General features: G+C 35.0%; 1 protein-coding gene across 1 annotated transcript; it reads right to left on the bottom strand.

Annotated features, from left to right (window-relative positions):
- Positions 1-1,848: 1,848 nt before the first annotated feature.
- LOC142226345 (UDP-glucosyltransferase 2-like) lies at positions 1,849-20,281 on the bottom strand. The gene is made up of 3 exons (XM_075296315.1): positions 19,366-20,281; positions 19,121-19,295; positions 1,849-2,827 (listed from the first exon to the last, which is right to left on the bottom strand). The coding sequence occupies exons 1-3, from the start codon at positions 20,064-20,066 to the stop codon at positions 2,069-2,071; spliced, it is 1,635 nt and encodes a 544-aa protein (XP_075152430.1). The 5' UTR covers positions 20,067-20,281; the 3' UTR covers positions 1,849-2,068.
- Positions 20,282-20,663: the final 382 nt, after the last annotated feature.

Genomic DNA, 20,663 nt, shown 5'->3' with positions numbered 1-20,663 from the left:
TGATTTGGAAAACATAAATTTATATAAAAATATATGCCGAAAAAAATCAAAATAAAACGATGTTATACATAATTTTTTTTAATATTTAATAAAAAAAATTGCGGCTGGTGAACTTTGAACCAGCGTTCTTTATTTTTTCATTCATAATAATAAACATTTGAGACGTTCTGTTATGGTGCCAACAGACCCAAAGTTTTTCGAAGAAGTTTTTCAATTTGTAAAAATTAGATAATAAGAAAATAAAAGTGTAACAAAAAATACTGATAAAAATAAAAAATTAAATTGGAAACAATTTTTTTCGTTTTTTTTTCTTTTTTTTAATTTCTTCATCCAATTGAACTTCCAAGGCCCAACTTCTAAAGCAATGCAAAGGATCAAAAAATAGAGTACTTCCGTCCTATGACAAGCCCATTTAAAATTCATTGGAGATGATCCAAGTTTGAACTAATTCCGGATCTCAAATTGTGGATCCAAACTATTTTTTTGTAAGTTATTTTTTTTTTCTTCTGGGAAGTATATACAACGCCTTGATTTGAAATCTTAAATTTGTAGGTTTTTACCCCCATTATTCAAATGATTAGAAGAAGTCAAATCTGGAAATTTTACTTTTTCAGTTTCTAGCAATTTTCATGATCAGTACGCCTTCTATATGCTCAAGAAGTGAAATTGGTCTATATGGAGGCCTTACCAAATGGACCAATAAAAACTAAATCCGTTACAATTTCAGATAAATCGAATAAAAAGTACGGTTTATATAAACCCAAGGGGTTAAATCGGTAGATCAGTCTATATGGGTGCTATGGCAAAAACCTGCACCGATACACACCAAATTCTGAAAAACCTACAGAATCTAGTTTATAAGGGGTATATATAAAAATCTGTACCGATACACAATATATTTTAGATTTCTATTTTCAAGCATATTGGATTAAACCTTCGGTTTCTACACAATATATTTTAGATTTCTATTTACTGGCAAATTGGATAAAACCTTCGGTTTCTAGAAGACCAAGAAATAAAACTGGTAGACGGGCTATATTGGAGCTATACCAAAACATGGACCGATAGGCACCATTTTCGGCACATTTGTGAATTTGTGGCCCTAAAATACCTCTGGATTTCCAATTTCAAACAAATCGAATAGAAAATACAGTTTTTAGACGACCAAGATGTAAAATCGGGAGATCGCTCTTTATTGGGGCAATACCCAAATATGAACCGGAACCACCGTGGTGCAATGGTTAGCATGTCCGCCTTGCATACACAAGGTCGTGGGTTCGATTCCTGCTTCGACCGAACACCAAAAAAGTTTTTCAGCGATGGATTATCCCACCCCAGTAATGCTGGTGACATTTCTGAGGGTTTCAAAGCTTCTCTAAGTGGTTTCACTGCAATGTGGAACGCCGTTCGGACTCGGCTATAAAAAGGAGGTCCCTTGTCATTGAGCTTAACATGGAATCGGGCAGCACTCAGTGATAAGAGAGAAGTTCACCAATGTGGTATCACAATGGACTGAATAGTCTAAGTGAGCCTGATACATCGGGCTGTCACCTAACCTAATATGAACCGAGTATTTGTTTGATATTTCAGCAAACAAACTGTTTAAACATTGACTGCTTTCCTTTTTTCTGAAAAAAAAACAGCTGCAGGATTTTTTTGAGTTTAGTATATATAATTCATTTATTTAAGCTTTGTATATAACACACAAAAAAATATCAATTAATGTGATTGTCAATACAATTAAAATTATGTTTAAATTTGAGCTAACAACGTAATTTGTAAATACAATTACGATTTTGTCATTTTAGCAACCAATTTTGTTATATCAACAACCTTTTGTTATATCAACAAAAATTTTGTTGAACTTAAAAATTTTCTGTAACAACAATTTATTGTTAGCTCAAAAATTATAATATTATTTTCTGTGAAAATGAAGAATTTATTTTTGTTGTATTAGTTTGGATTGAAATTAATAAAATTGAAGATTGAAAAAAAAAACTATATAAACAAAATTATAGAAGAACAACAAGTCTTATTAAATAACTTAAACTATGACATGCGAACTTGTTTATTGTTTTTTAACTTTCAATGATTTCTTGTGCTTTTCCTTCGAACTACAAGTTCGAATGAAAAGTTTTGAAAAAACAAAACAAAATGCCAAACTGAATATTCGATACAATACATAGGTAACGATCAACAGGAAGGAATAAACATCCAAATTCATACTCTCAATGAAATTCATGTGAACCAAAGGACTTTGCATATGTCTTGCTCCGTGATGCCGTAACACATAGTCCACCCAATATGCTACACTTTCACGAGCACTCAATGGTCTATCACGATAGAGGCGGGAAAATCGTTGAACGTTGTCTCTATATGTAGGATTGTTTAGTACCTCTAGAACATTTGACCGGAATGTCTCTTCGGTGAGTGTAAGTAATTCCAATTGTTGGCCATAACCCGAAGTGGTCATTTTATCTGCATTTCCATGTTGATCGGCAAATACTGGCAATGCTAACATGGGAACACCATGATACTGAGCTTCAACCATGCCTCCTTTGCCGGCATGCGTAATGAAGAGTTTTAAATTTGGATGTGCTAATATATCATCTTGAGGCATCCATTTCTGATACAGAATATTTGTAGATTTTCCTGGTGTATTCTCGAAATCTTCCCATTTCCAAATGACTTTTTGTTTGAGTTTTGATAAAACATTGAAAATATATTGTGCTGTTTCCGATTTAAGGCTGGATCCCTTAAGGTTTGAACCCAAACTGAAGAGTATGGCGCCCGTATCATTGGCACTATTTAAGAAATTGGCAATGTCCTGAAAAATAGATAGTAATGGAAAAATTATAGAGGAGAATGATGACAAATCATATTTTCCTTGTCTTGCAATATGGGAAAATTACGGAATGAAATATTTTTATTTGTTTATTTATAAACAAGTATATACGGCCGTAAGTTCGGCCAGGCCGAAGCTTATGTACCCTCCACCATGGATTGCGTAGAAACTTCTACTGAAGATTGTCATCCACAATCGAATTACTTGGGTTGCGGTAACTTTTGCCGATGACAAGGTATCTTAAAACTTCCTAATACCGTAATATATACCACGTAGTCCATACGTGGTATATATTAAACTTAAAATGGCCGATTAAATACGTATATAATTAAGTTTGACAAAATTTTCTATAGAAATAAAATTTTGACAAAATAAAATTTTGACAACATTTTCTATAGACGTAAAATTTGGACAAAATTTTCTATAGAAATACGATTTTAACAAAATTTTCTATAGAAATAACATTTGGACAAAATTTTCTATAGAAATAAAATTTTTACTAAATTTTCAAAAGATTTAAAATTTTGACAACATTCTCTATAGAATTAAAATTTTGACAACATTTTCTACAGAAATAAAATTTTGCCAAAATTTTCTATAGAAATAAAATTTGACAAAATTTTCTAAAGGAATAAAATTTCGACAAATTTTGCTAGATTATTTTTGCTCGAGTGGCAAGCATGATTATGAACCGATATGGACCAATTTTTGTGTGATTGGGGATCGGCTATATATAACTATAGACCGATATGGACCAATTTTGGCATGGTTATTAGCGGCCATATATTAACACCACGTTGCAAATTTCAACCGGATCGGGTGAATTTTGCTCGTCAAAGTGGCTCCGGAGTTCAAATCTGGGGATCGGTTTATATAGGGGCTATATATAATCAGGGATCCGGAGCGGTCCATTTTTTTCGCTCCGCTCCGCTCCCGCTCCGGAGAAAAAAAAATCGCTCCGCTCCGAGAAAAAAAAAATCGCTCCGCTCCGCTCCACGCTCCGCTCCGCTCCTCTTCGAGAAAAATTGGGCGGTACATATATATGGGAGCTATAGCTAAATCTGGGAAAATCGTGCGATACATATATATGAGAGCTATATCTAAATCTGAACCGATTTGGATGAAATTTTGCAGACTTGAAGGGCGATGAAAAAGATTACCTTTTGCCAAATTTGGCGACGATCCGTTTGAAAAAAAGCACAGCGTGACCCCATTTGTCGAAATCGGGCGATACATATATATGGGAGCTATATCTAAATTTGATCCGATTTTTTCCAAATTCAATAGCGTTCGTCGTTGTGCCCAAAAACTCCCTGTACCAAATTTCATCAAAATCGGTTAATAATTGCCACCGGAATCCTGTGAACAATAAATACATGGACAGACGGACGGACGGACACCAAGCGCTAGATCGACTCAGGAGGTGATTCTGAGTCGATCGGTATATATTTTATGGGGTCTAAAATCAATATTTCTGGTAGGCATATTTTTTGGCAGATCAAATTTATTATACCCTAACCACTATGTGGTTTAGGGTATAATGACTTTAAAACAATGTGTTGAAACATTTTATTAATTTTGAAGATTTTTTCAGAAATATTAAATCCATTTTGACTTCATTAAAACGAAATTTTCATTCATGTTAGGATACACATTTTTATGTCGAATCACTTAGCTATAAGGACAAACTGACTTCATTGAAAAGTTTAGAGACTTTTAGACAAGGAAAAAACTTTATATCAGAGAAATACGTCTTCTATTCTAAGCAAAATTCGTATTCGTATTTTAAGCATGTGAAATATTTGGCCTCCCGGCAATATTCTTTGCGGTGCACCATCTACTATTTAATATGTGATAGAAACCAAATTTATGAAAATGGACCAAAATGGACCAAATTTAAAAATTAGAAATCTTTTGGACCAATTTTGGTCCGATCGGACCAAAACGGCAACGCTGATTGGAAGTGAAAGTCTATACACAGAGTAGAAGTAACTACTCTCCGAAAGTTTTTTTTTTTTGTTTTGCAACAGACGTAGAGAAAAGGTTTTGTAATATTTGATGATTTGACTTAAAAATGGGTATCTTAACATGAAACAAAAAATTTATAGGCTAAGGTCAATTTGACTTAAATAATTCAGAAAAATTCTTTAAATTTAATGAAATTGTCTTTAAATTTGTTGTCTTTTTGCATATTGACTACAAAGCAAAAAATCGTTCAAATGTTTTTCAAAACTTTATTTTAAAGAAGTTTTTTACTTCAAACATAGCATAATTTCTACTGGAAGTCGAGTCCTAATTTGGAAAATAAAGTTGCCGTTAACTCGTTTTTAAAGGACTTTGATAGCATATGAAGAAAAAAAGCTGAGAAAGCGAAAAATTAAAATTTGCTTCCTAGAAGCAAGTACACAAAACCTAAATTTAAAAGAGAATTGTGTTTTAAAAGTGTCCTTGCTTGTATTCTCCGCTTCTTTGGCTCGGAATCAATACCAAATTTTTTAAAGTAAAGACAAAATATTTGGAACCGAGTATGCTTTTTTTCAGTGTATGTTTGCAACAACCTCCATCGAAATCAGTCCGTGGTATACCTACGAATATTCTTACTCAGATCTAGTGTTACCTAATTTCGCTTTTTTCCCCTTTATTGTAAAAATACATTTTCGAACAGCGTTTTTAAGAAATGTTCGTTCTCAAAAAAGTAGATAACATGCAATAATAAAATCAAGTCATTAGTTTTCAATGTGAGAAAAAATTAAAATAAATGTATATGCGCATATTTTTCAACCAAAATTGAAACTATCCATAATTTTAATTAAATTTTCGAGAACTAATATCAGAAATAAGAGAATGCTTGGGTATAGTACAATAGTAAAGCAAATATGAATGTCCTTACACTGAAAAAACGCATGCCCGGTTCCAAAGATTTTGTCTTTACTTTAACAGTTTGGGTATTAATTCCGAGCCAAAGAAGCGGAGAATACAAGTAAGGATACTTTAAAGACGCAATTCTCTTTTAAATTTGGGGGTTATGTACTTGCTTCTAGGAAGCAAATGCTAATTTTTAATTTTTTTTAGATTTTTTTCGTCAGTTGTTATCAAAATCCTTTAAAAACGAGTTAACGACAATTTTATTTTCCATATTAAGACTCGACTTCCAGTAGAAATTATGCTATGTTTCAAGTAACAAGCGTCTTTAATATAAAGTGTTGAAAAACTTGTCTTATTTTTTAACGATTTTTTGCTTTGTAGGCAAGATGCAAAAAGGAAACAAATTTAAATACAATTTTATTAATTTTAAAGAATTTTTCTTAATTATTAAAGTCACGTTGACCTTACCTCAAAAATTTTATCTTTCATGTTATGATACACATTTTTAAGTAAAATCACTTTATTATAAGGACATTACAACTTCATTCAAAAGTTTATTGACTTTTGGACAAGGAAAAAAAACTTTATTTTACAGAAATGCGTCTTCCATGTTAAGCAAAATTTGTATTCTTATTCTAAGGACATGAAATCTTTGACTTCACGACAATATTTTTTTCAGTGTAGAAAACTAAAAAATTAAATATATATAAGATCGTTTAATTGCATTTATTTGGCGTTCATTACAAACATCTTTGTAGTAATACGGGATGAAATTGATCGAAAGTACTGTTGTTACTTTTACAACACATACCAAAGATATATTTTGACATTTGCCGTTTTTGAAAACAATTACTAAAAAACACTTTGTGTTTTCCCCAATGTACGTACGTACAAAAATACATATCGTACATTTTAAACGTTTACTCACACTACGCTAAGTACTAAGTAATTTCAAAGTTACACATTTCATTCAAGTAATATTTTATTCGGAGCGGAGCGGTTTTTCATTTGGAAACCGCTCCGCTCCCGCTCCGCTCCGGATTTTAGAAATGCCGCTCCCGCTCCGGCAAAAAAAGGGCTTGCTCCGCTCCGCTCCACGCTCCGCTCCGGATCCCTGTATATAATTATGGACTGATATGGACCAATTTTTGAATGGTTCTTAGAGACTATATACTAATATCATGTACCAAATTTCAGCAGGATCGGATGAAATTTGCTTCTCTTCATAAGCGTAGGAAGGCCTCTGGGGAGGGGGCTTAGACCCCCCCCAGAAAAATTTTAGCCCCCCCCCAGAATTTGAAACTCTATTTATGATTTTCCATTTTTCAATAAATGTCAATAGTTTTTTTTTAATTTTTATAACAATTAAACAAGTATATACAATCGCACAAAGTTCCGCTAAAGACTTTCATGAACAATCGAATTACTTGGGTTGTGGTAGCAGTTGCCGATGGCAATGTTTGAATTCAGATATTTATGAAATAAAGCTGTGGTTGACCTTTTGATTGATTTAGTTTAGTCAATTTAATTAAAAAAATAGTAATTGATATTAAAACTATTCTTTCATAAATTAATATCTTAATAATGCTGCGAAAAAGCGTCGCCAAAAAAGTAGTGAAAATGTTCTTTTTGGGTCTAGAAGTGGTGCAAAATTGACGAAGAAGCAATGAATGTAATATGAGCTTGTCATAGGACAAATGTCCACCGTCGTTGCAATGAATTTGCATCACTTCTTAAGGTGAGATCCGAATTCAGTGTTTTGAATGTGAATTAAAAAAAATTGTGATATTTTCCCAAATAAATAATTTTTGTATTGTTTTTATGATTTTTAATGCATTCTGACGCTTGTTTGAAACGTTTTTCCTCGAATAATTTCCAAAATGATCGATTTTTCTATAATGGATTTAGCAGTTTTATGGCAAAATTTGAATAAATTGTACCAATTTATTTATTCTTACTCTTTTTTTAAACTATTTGAAAAAAAAGAAAACAAAAAATTACACATTAAAATATGAAAAAAATGAAGTAAAAAACTTCCTGTGTAGTTAAAATAATTGACGACATTTTTGGAAGTGCTTTTAAAGGTGTGACTTTAGAACAACTCACATTTTTTTTGCTGGGAAAAGTGTGGAACTACTTTTAGTTGCTTTATTATAAATTAATTGTCGAGTTATTTTGATGTCTACTTTTTTATTCAATTTTATGAAATAAAACATTAATTGAACCTATAAGTTCAGTCTATAAATTTTTAGCTAGGGGGGCTATAGCCCCCCCCCTAGGATATTTGTCTAGCTACGCTAATGCTTCTCTTAGAGGATCCGCAAACCAAATCTGGGAATCGGTTTATATGGGTGCTATATATAATTATGGACCGATATGGACCAATTTTTGCATGGTTGTTAGAGACCATATACTAACATCACGTACCAAATTTCAACCGGATCGGATGAATTTTGCTCCTCTAAGAGGCTCCGGAGTTCAAATCTGGGGACCGGTTTATATGGGGGCTATATATAATTATGAACCGATATGGACCAATTTTTGCATGGTTGTTAGCAAGGCCGTATTCAGGGGGGGGGGATGAGGGGGATCAAACCCCCCCGAAATGAATGAATATTTTTATAAAATAAATATATAATTTTAGCTGCATAGAAAAATCTTATCGAAGATGTTGAAGAAAAGCTGGAGGTTTTATTTTGAAAAACGCTTACCTATAAAACTTGCACAAATCATAGAATACTGGTTGAAAAGTCCGTCAAACGACGGCCGAAAAAACAAATTATTTTTGTTCTCGCACCACAAATTTCATTTTTGGAAAATGTCTTTCTGCTCTTTATTTGTGTTTGTTGTTCTTTTTGTGAACATGACTCGCTTTGTTTAGCCATAGCAACAACAACGAAATAGCCAAACACACATGTGTAAATGAAATGGCGCAAAACCTGCGAAAAGAACCTGCCTAATTCAGCGATGGAAGCACTTGGAGAGTGCAATAAAGAGATATTTCCAAACGTGCATATTCTTTTAAAAATTTTGGTCAATTTGCCAGTTACTCAGGGATGGAAAATACAATTTTTAAGAAAGAACAAAAAAGGTATTTTTTGAGCGGAAAGGTACTTTTTACAAAAATTTCACTGGAAAATTATTGTCAAGAGACTAAATTTTAAAGAAAATAAAATTCTGACAAAATTTTCAATATAAATAAAATTTTGACAAAATTTTCTATATAAATAAAATTTTGCAAAAATTTTCTATAGAAATAAAATTTTGCAAAAAAATTCTGTAGAAAAAAAAATGTTGCAAAATTTTTTCTATAGAAATAAAATTTTGCAAAAATTTCCTTTAGAAATAAAATTTTTACAAAATTTTCAATTGAAATAAAATTTTGACAACATTTTCTACCGAAATAAAAAATCGATAATATAGAATCGCATTCTTTTTTCGACTAAAACATTCTTGAAGATCAATAAAATCCTGTTTTTGACTATGTCTTTTACAAAATCGAGATTTTCTTCCCACATGAACATGTCTGTTTTGCCATATTTGTAAAAGACTATTAGCAAATAAGGTTGATAAAAACTTTCTCAAAATATTAAAATATTTTGTCAAAGATATTGTACCATAAATCTGATATCGACTCAAAAATGTCTACACAAAAGGTACTAAATCATTCGCGGGGGTACTACGGTACTGACCGGGGTGAAAAAGTATTGAAAAAAGTACTATAGTACTGCATTTTCCTTCCTTGCAGTTACTACTTGCTCATCCGAACGTTCATTTTCAACAATGAAGAGATTAAAGACGTATCTTAGAAATTCGACTAGCGAGAGTAGACTCAATGGATTGGCATTAATGTCGGTTCATCGCCGAATAAATGTGCCGACTGAAGAAGTCATTGATTTATTTGCTGCCCAAAAAGCCCGTCGGCTCAATTTAATATTATAAAAATATTGTATACATACCTATGCATAAATAAAATTTTCTACACATGAGATTATATGAATATTTTTTTTTAAGTTGAACCCCCCCGAATTAAAATCTTGGCTACGGCTTTGGTTGTTAGAGACCATAAATTAACACAATGTACCAAATTTCAGCCGGATCGGATGAAATTTGCTTCTCTTAGAGCAATCGCAAGCCAGGGTCCGTTTATATGGGAGCTATACGTAAAAATGGACCGATATGGACCAGTTTTTGCATGGTTGTTAGAAACCATATACTAACACCATGTACCGAATATCAGCCGGATCGGATGAAATTTGCTTCTCTTAGAGCACTCGTGAGCCAAATTTGGGGGTCCCTTTATATGGGGGCTATACGTAAAAGTGGACCGATATAGACCAATTTTTGCATGGTTGTTAGATACCATATACTAACACCATGTACCAAATTTCAGCCTGATCGGATGAAATTTGCTTCTTTTAGAGCAATCGCAAACTAAATTTGGGGGTCCGTTTATATGGGGGCTATACGTAAAAGTGGACCGATATTGACCAATTTTTGTATGGTTGTTAGAGACCATATACTAACACCATGCACCAAATTTCAGCCGGATCGGATGAAATTTGCTTCTCTTAGAGCAATCACAAGCCAAATTTGGGGGTCCGTTTATATGGGGGCTATACGTAAAAGTGGACCGATATGGCCCATTTGCAATACCATCCGACCTACATCAATAACAACTACTTGTGCCAAGTTTCAAGTCGATACACCCAGAAAAAAGTGACCTCTTCTTTAAGTTAAAATGAACTTATTGTGAAGAAAATTGAACTTCGTATAGCGCCAAAGACATTTTTATTTGTTTGAACGATATGATTTTCGTAGAAATTAGGTAGAATGCATTCCATATATTAGTTAACATTTTCCTATATTTATGTACAACTATACTACAGAATGAAAAAATTTAACTGAATTGCATTCATATATGGAATGATTTTATTGAACATTCTTCATTCATTTGGATAAATCTTACATATTTGTGGTAAACCTTTTACTTCAAAATCAGAACTGCTTATCTTCGTTTTTAAATAGAATTTTATTTATTTATATAGGCAATTTTTTCTTCAATAAAATACATGTTTTATTAATATATTAAATATATTTATTTAGAATCAACAGCATCGACTGGCCTGGAAATATTAAAACACATTTTTTTCTTCTTCTAGTACCTTTCACATTGAATAAGTTGCCGCTAGCAATTTTGTCCACCTTTTACAATTTCAATACCTACAAATATAAACAAAAAATCTTAAACCAATTTTTCAAAAAAGGTTAGCGTCACTGAATATTACCATGATAATCCAAAATGAAGTCGAATGAAGGGGTGGTTATTCTGCTGGTGTTTTCTTTTTTTATAAACCAATTTTCAAAAAACGAAAATTTTTCTCACTAATTTAAAATAACAAATATTTTATATATTTCATTTGTTTTTTATTATATCATATTTATTTTTTAACAATCTCTCCGTATACCATAACAACGCGATTCCAACTAAAAAACAACCCACGCGCAAACATATCGATGACAGGTATCGATTACAGGTAGATAAAAGAAATGTAGAAAATTTTCCTATATTCTAATAAGTGTGTTTCCTTAAGTTTTGAAAGGATTGAATACTTCATAGTAGGAATATAAATAAATAAAATAAATAAATAAATTTATCATTTTATAAGAAACTTTACTAAATTTGAAGAAACTTGGTTTTAGTTCGCTTTTTGTTTATTTTTACGAATGCTTTGTTATCAGTGAATAAAATTTTCTTGTTCAGTAGTAAATTCTTATACCCAGCGAAGAAAACAGTATTAGTAAAATTACATGCCTTATTCTAGTTAATGAACTATTCCTAACTGCTTTCAGTTTAGGATTTTTTTACTGAAACAAATAAATTTTATTATTTGACACAAAAATTTAACTGAATGGAAATAAAATGGCTAAACTAAATTGATGAACATTTTTTTCCTTTAATTTCGAAGACACTTTTTTCTGGGTGTAGCTTGTTTCGTTCGGAAGTTAGCGTGATTTCAACAGACGGACGGACGGACGGACATGCTCAGATCGACTCAGAATTTCACCACGACCCAGAATATATATACTTTATGGGGTCTTAGAGCAATATTTCGATGTGTTACAAACGGAATGACAAAGTTAATATACCCCCATCCTATGGTGGAGGGTATAAAAATGTAAAACGGTAAAATAAAGCAGTTAACTAACATAACTGCTTCATTCTTGTGTGTGTTTTGTGGATCGTAAAGAATTTTGGCGATGAGATTACAATGGTCAAACAATAGTATGAGGATAAGATAACACCCAATCAGATCAATGATTACAAATTCACCATTGTCACCGTGGTGTGTGACAATGTCGTCGTCGGCTCAACCTCAGTTTCGACCGAACACCAACAAGTTTTCCAGTGGTGGATTATCCTTTGTCAGTAATGCTGGTGACATTTCATTTCTTCTCTAAGTGGTTTCAATGCTATGTAGAACGCCGTTTAGATAAACGAGAACTGAGAAGGTCTCAACAAAACTCTTGGGATGATTACTGTAGCAGTATTGAGAATACGTCAGAGGCTTCCAGACTACGGAAGGTACTAGCATCCACTAACACCGCTCCAGGTTTCATTAAAACATCGGAGGGAAATTGGACAACGTCCATTGAGGAGACGTTGGAGGTACTTTTGGACACACACTTCCCTGGAAATCAGACGGTTGAACCATGTTCTGGCGGTGTAACAGAGGCTCAGCGATCATTTCCTATCGAGGAAATTGTGTCGGAATCTAGAATAAAATGGGCTTTAAATAGCTTTGGACCATTCAAATCCCCCGGACCTGATGGAATTACTCCAGTGGTGTTACAGACAGTGGCTGAAAGAATTATCCCCTGGTTGACGGTAATATATAAACGATGTGTAAACTTAGCATATATTCCAGAAAAGTGGAGGGAAGCAAAAGTCGTCTTCATACCTAAAGCAGGAAAAGCCTCTCACTCGAGTGCGAAGGATTTCCGACCAATCAGCTTATCCTAATTCCTACTTAAGACCCTGGAGAGGATGATAGACATGTATCTTAGAACTACCGTGGATTCAAGATTGCTCTCGAAACGACAGCATGCATACTCGAAGGGCAGCTCTACTGCGACCGCATTGCATGAACTAGTCAGCTTTATTGAAAGCTCACTATCTGTCAAAGAATACACAATCGTGGCGTTTCTAGACATCGAAGGGGCGTTCAATAATGTCCATCCGAGCTCGATATTAAATGGACTGACAACTCTGAATGTTGATCCAGGTATACATAGGCTGTTAGACGAACTTCTAATAAAGAGACGTATTTCAGCCACACTAGGGCAAGCAAACATACAAAGGTATGTGAACAGAGGCACTCTCCAAGGTGGAGTTCTATCACCTATTCTTTGGAATGTTGCTATAAACAACCTTCTGGTTTCCCTAGAAAAAGAAAGGATATAAGTGGTGGCATACGCAGATGATGTGGCGCTAGCAGTCAGGGGAAAATTCCCATCCACAATCAGAGAGCTCTCCGGATGACTGAGAAATGGGCGAAAGATAATGGTCTTGGAGTAAATCCAGCAAAGACAGAACTAGTCATGTACTGCAAAGATCGCAAAACTCCCACGGTTAGGCCCATTTCCTTAGGGGGTACTGAAATTCCCTTTGGTGAGCGTGCAAAATACCTTGGCGTTATTTTGGACAGGAAGCTGAATTTTAGGCTTAATATTGAAGAGAGGGCGAGAAAAGCCACGGTAGCTTTGTACTCGTGCAAAAAGGCAATAGGGAAAAAGTGGGGACTAAAACCAAAAATTGTGCATTGGCTATACACTGCAGTAGTTAGACCTATAATGCTATATGGAGTTGTAGTCTGGTGGCCGGCACTTCAGAAACCGACTTGTTTAGATAAATTTCAGCGTATGGCGAGCTTATGTATCTCAGGCGCATTTAGTAAGACAGGAACAGAATCCCTTAATGTCATGCTACATCTATTGCCTTTAGACATTTTGGCCAAACAGTCAGCTGCAACAACGGCTGTGCGGTTGCGCGAGCTATCGTTGTGGTCGGAAAAAAGTTACGGTCATAGTTCGGTCCTCAAAGTAATGCCAGATGTGCCTAACGTAGTGGATTACACCCTGGCAAAACCACTTTTCGACAAAAAGTTTGAAACTCTAATTCTCAACAGTGAGGCGTGGTGTACACAGACCCCGGGGAATAAAAGATATATAGATTTCTATACTGATGGCTCCAAATTGAATGGACAAGTGGGGTTCGGAGTATATTCTAAAGATCTGGAAATTCGAATAGCGAAAAGATTACCTAATCACTGTAGTGTTTTTCAGGCTGAAATATTGGCAATAAGAGAGGTGGTGAATTGGCTGAGAAGTAATGTTCCAACAAATATTGGCATTAATATGTACTCAGACAGTCAACCTGCAATAAAATCCTTGGACTTTGTGTTCCTTAACACGAAAACGGCTATAGACTGCCGCAAATCTCTCAACGAGATGGCTGAGCAATACAATATTCACCTAATATGGGTGCCTGGCCATAGGAACATACCGGGGAACTGCGAAGCAGATGTGTTAGCAAGGCTAGGAACTACCTTACATGTTCCAGGGGAACTAGAATCTGTTGGTATGGCTCTGGCCACCTGCAAGCTTTTACTGCGTGAGAAGGCTGTTATGATGGCCAATATTCGATGGGAAAATTGCAAGGGTTGTAACGACACCAAGCAAATATGGCCCCATTTAAACTTAAACCGCACACTAGATATGCTAGTATTGTCAAGGCGTTAGATAGCACTCCTGATATCTGCCATAACGGGTCGCTGCCTGATAGGCGAATTTGCAAAAACTATAGGTGCGAAGTATAATGACTATTGTATAAGCTGTCATGATGTGGATGAAAAGGAATCAATTAAACACCTCTTGTGTGAGTGTCCTGCTTTTTGTGTAAGGCGTAAGTGAATTTTAGGAGCATATAGCTTTAGATTACTGGCTGACCTGGAAAACGTTAACTTAAGCAGTTTGTTAAAGTTTTTGGAGCAATCTGGTTGGTTCCACAAAAGTAAATAATAGAGAAGGTTCAGTGGTTAAGACTAGAAGTGCCCATATGTAATAGGTACTTTTAGTTAAATGTGGTATCACAATGGACTGAATAGTCTAAGTGAGCCTGAAATTTAATCGGGCTGCCACTTTAACCTAACCAGATACTGCTATTAAAAGTAGGTTCCTTGTCAGTAATAAGAGAGAAGTTCACAACTGTGGTATCACAATGGTCTGAGCCTGACACCTAAGCTAACCTATTACAATTTTTTTTGATAAGAGAAAGTGCAAGTGCAGTGAAATTGGCATTTATAAAGCCTAATTAATATTAGGTATGTTTTCTTTTAGCATTGGATACCCTACGCCGTGAAAGACTATAAGGTTAGGTTAGGTTAGGTGGCAGCCCGATGTATCAGGCTCACTTAGACTATTCAGTCCATTGTGATACCACATTGGTGAACTTCTCTCTTATCACTGAGTGCTGCCCAATTCCATGTTAAGCTCAATGACAAGGGACCTCCTTTTTATAGCCGAGTCCGAACGGCGTTCCACATTGCAGTAAAACCACTTAGAGAAGCTTTGAACCCCTCAGAAATGCCACCAGCATTACTGAGGTGGGTTAATCCACCGCTGAAAAACTTTTTTGGTGTTCGGTCGAAGCAGGAATCGAACCCACGACCTTGTGTATGCAAGGCGGGCATGCTAACCATTGCACCACGGTGGCTCTATATATAGGACTATAAGAAAACAGAGTACTCGTTTATCCAGGACATCTCCAACAATATGCAACACAGTCATCAGCTGTTTAATAACAAAAAATAAGTGAAATCTTACATTTTAATGTATGAAATGCCCAAATAGTAATAAATATTTACTGCTGCGATTATTTATGACACTGTACCACTTTGAATTTCATGTTTTTTCGATAAATTAGTCACAATAAATTGCTATTGTGAATCAAAGAAGCGTCACTTTATCAAAATACAATCTGGCAACATCGGCGCGACTTGCACTGATGAGTTGTTCTGGATAGAACACCAGTGCAACGATGTTCTGGATAGCCCATACAAATGTTGCATCCAGTGCTAAAAGAAAACAGCACTATTATTTAATTTAAAAATAACCACCATATTCAAAAAAGTTAACGTAAACTTTAATCCAACTTCTCCTATATACGGATATTTAAACCGTTAAATGGTTTTGAAAATAAATTTTTAAAAAATTATTTACTTATTTCGGCGTGACATCTGCGTTTCTAATACAGTTTTTTTTTATAAATTTTCTAAAATCAATCTATTTTTTTCTAAAATTAACTAAAATTTTCTTCCTTGGTGTATATATTTAGAGTGTCCAACTCTAAACCACATAGTGGTTATTATACCCTAAACCACATAGTGGTTATTATACCCTAAACCACATAGTGGTTATTATACCCTAAACCACATAGTGGTTAGGGTATAATAAGTTTGATCGGCCAAAAAATGTGCCTACCAGAAATATTGATTTTAGACCCCATAAAATATATACCGATCGACTCAGAATCACCTCCTGAGTCATCACCCTTTAAGTCTGCAAAATTTCATCGAAATCGGTTCAGATTTAGATATAGCTCCCATATATATGTATCGCCAGATTTTCCCAAATTTGGCCATAAAACCCTTATTTATCAACCGATAGTACTCAAAGTTGGCTAAATGTAATCTTCTATAGCACTACCTGTATGTGCAAAATTTCATCGAAATCGGTTCAAATTTAGATATAGCTCCCATATATATGTATCGCCCGATTTTGAAAAATTTGCCCCTAATAACCTTATTTTTGACCATAGGGGCCTCATTTATTAACTGATCGTACTCAAATTTTACACAAAGTGATCTTCTGTGGTATCAATACCTGCAAACTATTATACAAATTGGATCAGGTTTAGATATAGGTCCCATATATATGCATCGCTCGATTTTCCCAAATTTGACCATAATACTTTTATTTATTAACCAATGTTACTCAGATTTCAAATTGTGTTGTACTAGCCGATCCTATTTAGACTTACATGTAGCTCTTACATAAATCTATTGCCCTATTTGCAGAAATTTGGATTTATTACACCACAACTAATTGACCGATTTCCTCTTTTTTAATAATGGACTCAATATTAGTGGCATACTAACTCTTTTGGTGCAAAATAAACTATAGCACCTAATATTAGACATTTCTGTTCAGATTGTGACAAGACACCCATAAACATGTACCCCCCTTTATGTTCTCCAAAACCTATACCAATGATACCCCACAAATGCTTATGTTTACTAATTCAGTAGGGGTGGTTTAGGGTATGATATAGTCGGCCCCGTCCGACTTTCTACTTTACTCACTGTTTTTTTTTTTTTTTGAAACGTCGGTTTTTGGTTAAAGGTGGGTATTAAGTTCGAGTTTAGCCCCTAAAATCGTAATTTTTTCACTATTACTTTTCTTTAATAATCCATTTTAAAGAATCTATTTTTTTGATGTTTTCGTTGGTAACCACCTCTTTCGGGCGTCCACTGCGTTCACCGTCCTCCCTGCTCATTTCACCACGCTTGAATTTTGCATACCAATCAATTGTTGTTGATTTCCCTGGGGCAGAGTCCGAAAACTCATTATCAAGCCTAGTTTTTGCTTCCACCGTATTTTTCCCCTTCAGAAAACAGTATTTTATCAAAACACGAAATTCCTTTTTTTAATTTTTTTCACAATAACAAAAGTTGTTTCACAAAAGACGCTCTATCTCACAAACTAATTGACTTAAAGGGTGATACGGTCAAAATTTGGTCAATATAAACTTGACGTATTTCTTTCAATTTTGCATTTAAAAAACCTGAACACCCTTCATTTTGGAGGTGTGTGTGTAAAATGTTGCTCCTATTTTGATTTTGGAATTCACTCTTCAGTTGTCAAAATGCCGTCCAAGCATGAAGAGCAGCGTATCAAAATTTTGCTCGCGCATCGCGAAAATCCGAGCTACTCGCACGCAAAGCTGGCAAAATCGTTAAAAGTTGCCAAATCTACCGTTACAAATGTAATTAAAGTGTTTGGGGAACGTTTGTCGACAGCCAGGAAGTCTGGATCGGGGGGAAATCGAAAAACGGAAGCCGCTGAGACGACAAAGAGAGTTGCCGGTAGTTTCAAGCGAAACCCTAACCTCTCTCTCCGAGATGCCGCAAATAAGCTGGGTGTATTGTCTACAACCATGCATCGAGCCAAAAAACGAGCCGGACTATCGACTTACAAGAAGGCCAAAGCGCGATCACGAAGGCTGTACACGACGATGCTGACGAAGTTTGACTGAGTGGTAATGGACGACGAAACCTACGTCAAACCCGACTACAAGCAGCTTCCGGGACAGGAGTTTTATACGGCAAAAGGAAGGGGAAAGGTAGCAGATATTTTCAAGCACATAAAACTGTCAAAGTTCGCATAGGTTTGGCAAGCCATCTGTATCTGTGGCTTGAAAAGCAGCATTTTCATAGCTTCCGGGAATGTCAACCAAGAAATTTACGTGAAAGAGTGTTTGAATAAACGTCTGCTGCCTTTCCTTAAGAAACACGGTTGTTCCGTACTGTTGTGGCCGGATTTGGCATCTTGCCATTACGGTAAAAAGGCCATGGAGTGGTACGCCGCCAACAACGTGCAGGTGGTTCCCAAGGACAAGAACCCTCCCAACACGCCAGAGCTCCGCCCAATTGAGAAATACTAGGCTATTGTCAAGCGGAACCTAAAGAAGACTAAAAAAACTGCTAAGGACGAGCAGCAGTTCAAGACAAACTGGCTTTCTGCGGCGAAGAAGGTGGACAAGGTGGCTGTACAAAATCTGATGGCAGGTGTCAAGCGTGAGGCCCGGCAATTCGGATTTGGAGAAGCGAAAGCCTAACTGAATATTTTCCCTGAATTTTATTCTAATTGAACTTGCAAAAAGAAATTTAATTTGATTTTTTAAATAAACGATTTCACCGATTTACACGCGTTTTCCCTTGACCAAATTTTGACCGTATCACCCTTTACAGACGTCAAATTTTGACACGAATCATTTGAAGGTTGGTACTATATAAAAATAATATGTATTTAATACTAGCGACGCCATATATGTGTCAGACCGGGGACTTATGAGCCAACCTGTTATCTAATGGCCGAAGGTTTGCCTGGTGTGAAATACGTTCCTCCTAGGACATAAGTAATAAACGGTTATTACTTTTTAAGTAGGCTTACCTACAAGATTACCGGGCAATGAAAGTTTTTACTGGGATGTTATGTTGAATTGAATAATTCTTGTTAACATTACTCTTGATAAAATCAATCGAACTAAATTCGTATATAAATTCTTACCTTTGGCAATGGATCCGGTTTATCCTTGACTTGAATGCCACCAATCTCAACCACAGCAGGAACATTTGGTCTAAGAGGACCTTCGGTAAAGTGACCGTTACAGAAAATCAATGAAACATTCTTCTGCATATCCCACATGGAAGGGAAATTGCCATCATCATTGGGAAATAGTTTGCTGAATAATTTTTGTTTTGGCATTTAGTATAAGAATTGATAACAGCCCACTTTTTATTTTTCATACTAACTTGTAAAATTTCACATTTCGCATGTCGAATAGGATCTCCACTATTTTGAAAAATGCGTTCGAAAAGAAATTCTCAATACGTTGCTTGAATGTCATCTTTTCTCCAATCTTCACACCAAGACCCATACCCGGTACATAGGAAGTTTCATGCGGATTACCAATCAAATCATCGGTCATAACTGTGGGTGGTAACATCCAACTTAATATAAGAGGTACCTTAAATTTTGCTGCCACTCCCAGTAGACAATTATTCATGAAGATACCGGCAATGACAAGATCAAATTTTGTATCAGGATTATCGTAGAGTGCTGTAAAACGAGGATCTGCCAAAGTGTGTGCTTGCATATCGATTAACATCCTAAGGGAGCCGAGTAAATTTTGAAAAGTTGTGAATATGTTGTTCTTTTTCTGGGCCATAGCGGGTACTTCATCATTGATAAATTTTTGAATCTCTTCACTGGGTGGTATTAAAATAACATTGATGTCTTTATGGGTAACTTTGGGTTTCTGTGAGACAACTACGGTGACATTGTGTCCATGTTCAGCTAAAACTTTAACCACCGACATATGAACAATCAAATGTGAGGGACTGTGACTGACGAATAATCCCAAAATATTTGCTCCATTTGTGGATGTTATTTGCAGCCATCCCAGACAAGCGATCAGAAAGAATGAAGCCAATGATATTCTACTTCGATCCATGTTAGAGAGTGAGTTTTGTGTGTTGTTATTTCCACATAGGTTAGTTGCCAACTAAGTCAATGTTCTCTTATAGGTAAAAAAATGTTGAGTTATTACCACACACCATTGATTGAAGTCAAATAGCCACAATGATTTATCTCTCTCTGCGATTATTTCCATATCGGTTCATGCTATACTTGGCATTATAGGTTAATCAGATTCACTTTTACATATTCTCTGATGAATTACCACTTCAAATTGAAAGTAAAATAAATTAAATGGAATGAAATTAAATTAAATTAAAACTAAATTAATCGATATTAAAATGTAATTCAATAGAATTTAATATGACATTAAATTAAATTTAGTTACATTTTAGTTTTGAAGTTTTATAATTATATTTGTTGTTTTGATCTCAGCTTTAAAACCCTTGCGTTGACTAAACTACAAGAGTAGCTTAACCAACAGAGGAAAAGAATGTTTGTCAAATTTATTTGGACAAAGCCCTATTGACTGCAAGATGGTTGGATGGACGCACGTTTCGGAATTACCACATTCCTCATCAGCATCCTCTACTTGCCGCAAAACTATCAACCAATTATCAGAATAAATTCAGGG

This window comes from Haematobia irritans, chromosome 2, assembly GCF_050003625.1.
Source record: "Haematobia irritans isolate KBUSLIRL chromosome 2, ASM5000362v1, whole genome shotgun sequence".
Lineage (NCBI taxonomy): Eukaryota > Metazoa > Arthropoda > Insecta > Diptera > Muscidae > Haematobia > Haematobia irritans.
The sequence above is the reverse complement of the archived record's forward strand: the minus strand, read 5'-3'. Positions and strand labels throughout refer to the sequence as shown.

Bases quoted from the DNA above. Each gene is read 5' to 3' on its own strand.
- LOC142226345 (XM_075296315.1), bottom strand. From the start codon at position 20,066: ATGGATCGAAGTAGAATATCATTGGCTTCATTCTTTCTGATCGCTTGT. The intron at 19,296-19,365 runs GTTAGTATGAAA...AAAATTATTCAG, and splicing joins CGAAATGTGAAATTTTACAA to CAAACTATTTCCCAATGATG. The intron at 2,828-19,120 runs GTAAGAATTTAT...TCTATTTTTCAG, and splicing joins AACCGGATCCATTGCCAAAG to GACATTGCCAATTTCTTAAA.